This window comes from Nanorana parkeri, unplaced genomic scaffold (genome assembly GCF_000935625.1).
Source record: "Nanorana parkeri isolate BGI_ZX_2015 unplaced genomic scaffold, ASM93562v1 scaffold605, whole genome shotgun sequence".
In the NCBI taxonomy this organism is placed as follows: domain Eukaryota; kingdom Metazoa; phylum Chordata; class Amphibia; order Anura; family Dicroglossidae; genus Nanorana; species Nanorana parkeri.
This window is the reverse complement of record NW_017306873.1, coordinates 1,154,890-1,157,389: the sequence shown is the minus strand read 5'-3', so window position 1 is coordinate 1,157,389 and position 2,500 is coordinate 1,154,890. Positions and strand designations below refer to the sequence as shown.

The window sequence follows — 2,500 nt, the reverse complement described above, 5'->3', positions numbered from 1 at the left end:
CGGCTTGCTGTGGCTGGGTTCGGGTCGGCCGAAGTGCAGAAGGAGTTTTACTCAGCTAATCCAACATCTGGATCGGCTTAGCCGAACCTCCGGCAGGCTACTCGTTGCTGTTCGGCCTATTCTCATAGGGCCCAAACAGCAGTGAGTGAATAGCCAAATGCCGTCGAGCGCCCTTCGGCTCAGATATTCTGCTCGGTACCTCTGTGGTACCGAGCAGAATAGGAAAAGGAGAAAAAAAAAGGAGAAAATGATGGGCGGAGCTAGCAGTGACAGCTAGCTCCACCCAACTGTTTTCTATTGGACGGGACTTATTTGTTATTTATTAACTCAATACAGTTTTATCTTTTAGATTTAGTCAAAAAATAATTTTTTGTGCACAGATACTGATTGGCCAGCTTCCTTTTATCGGTTTAATATTAATTTGAGAAACATTTGCGTAATTATCGCAGGGCCTACAAATTTAGTATCACCATCTTTTTATTCTACCGGGCCTGCGCTTTCAGAAAATATATGGTTTGGGGGGTCTTTTACAAACGCTAGCAACCCAGCAGTTGAAAATCAAATCAATAGGAAAAACTTGCAAAAAATGCAAAAATGGCTTGGCCAGCTGATTTGAAAAAGGTTGGAGGGCTTGGCAGCGAAAGGGTTAAAATACCTTTTTTAGAATGGCAGCATTAACATTTGGAAGTGGAACAGGATCATCATCTCCTTCATCATCCATCCCCAAATCTAAATGTTGAAAAAAACAGATTAGTGAAATGCAAACAATTTAAAAAGTACTGTACAACTTTTTAAACTCCAAGCACCCAAAATACTTAAATTGTTTGATAATCCTGCAGCTTAACGTGAACCTGTACTGACGCAATATGGCAGCCATCAGTACCCACCTCTTATAAAAAAAATAAGCCTGAGGATGAAAGATGCAGCCTCCAAATAATTTGCTTAAGATCTAAAAGGGAGAATTATGAACAAAAGCAAAGAGTTGATACCTGGGAGTCCAGCCAGTTGTTCAAATAGTCTTGCTGAAGACTTAGCAGAAGCGTTAGATATGTGGCTTATGAACAGAAGTTCTGAGCAGGAGCTAGAACGGCAGGATCTGCAAGAAAACACTGCTAAGGCAGAAGAGGTAAAAGGGACAGGGATCCCCTGACCTTGCCGTAGATCTCCAAAAGGTCTGGTAGAAAAATACAGAGGCCGCCCAAGGTGCTGCCAATTTTAAAAGCCTGTGCAAAGCTACATCCCTTGAAGGAAGAGAAATTAGCTGTTCCTTGGATGTTAGCATCCTACACATGCAGGCACAGTGCCCTACATATTTACTAGGGATGCACCGATACCAATACTAGTATCGGTGTAGATACCGAGTATTTGATACTTGTACTCGCCAAATGCTCCCAATGCCTATCCAGATAACAGAATTTCCAGCATCAGGAAGCTGGGCAGCGGGTCATTACTCGTCACTTGGCGATGAGGGAGCATGGAGTCGGCTTCCCGGCCAATCAGGAAGCCGGGCGGCGTGTAATAACTTACGGGCCCAGCTTCCTGACTGGTCGGGAAGCTGGCCAATCAGGAAGCTGGGCGGCGAGTCATTATACGCCACCCTGGCTTCCCGATTTGCCAGAAAGCCGGCTCCATGCTTCGTCACCTGGTGACGAGGGAACATGGAAACGTAATCGTAAAAGCCGGGTGGGAAGTCATTACATGCCACCTGGCGTCCCGGATAATCAGGAAGTCGGGCGGCGAGTCATTACAAGCCTTCCGGCTTCCTTAAATGGGACTTCTGGTATCTGTATTCGGTGTTTGTGAATACCAAAAAACAAATATCGGTACATGTACTTTATACCACAAAAAAAAGGTATCTGTGCATCCCTAGTATTAACACAGACATCAGTCATATGCGGGGCATACGTTTCGAGGCTAGCAATAAACTGTCACAGCTAAGCACAAGGCTCCAGATATCTGCTCCAATTGCGCCATAATGTGGGCATAAAGAAATGCTAGTTGCAGGGTTGCCACACTTATCCAGCATCATTTGTACTTTGGGTCACTTAGCTGCAAAACGTATGTAGAAGACAAGGAGTTCTGACTTCGGTCTGTGGTTGCTGCATGCTTGCTTTGGCTCAGCGATATAAAGAGACACTAAACTCAGGAATTACATCTCAAAAATGCATTCAAGTACCCCAACTATTAAAATGAATGTAGTAGATTTGTGCATCACTCGGCTGTAGATACTAAAATCCCTGAATTTGTGCCAACACAGTCATTCCTTCTGAGGGGTGGCTAATTTTGTTCCCCACGGTCTCTATGCATGCTGTAAAGTAGCCACCACTCCAAGCTTGCTCCCGTGATTGACTACAATCTACACGTTTAGTTATCCAATTTGTACGGAAATTATAGTCTACCATAGGCGTGAGCTTGGAGTGGTGGCTACTTTACAACACACACAGGGACCATGGGGAACAAAAGTAGGAATATAAGAGTTGGGGGGGGGGGGGGGGGTGGG

At 44.9% G+C, this 2,500-nt stretch overlaps 1 protein-coding gene across 1 annotated transcript in view; it reads right to left on the bottom strand.

Annotated features, from left to right (window-relative positions):
- The window catches only part of SKP1 (S-phase kinase associated protein 1), a 68,455-nt gene that overhangs the window by 50,619 nt on the left and 15,336 nt on the right, over positions 1–2,500 (bottom strand). The window contains exon 3 of the mRNA XM_018562831.1: positions 656–729. Coding sequence (XP_018418333.1) covers positions 656–729 — 74 coding nt within the window. The remainder of the gene's footprint in view (positions 1–655; positions 730–2,500) is intronic.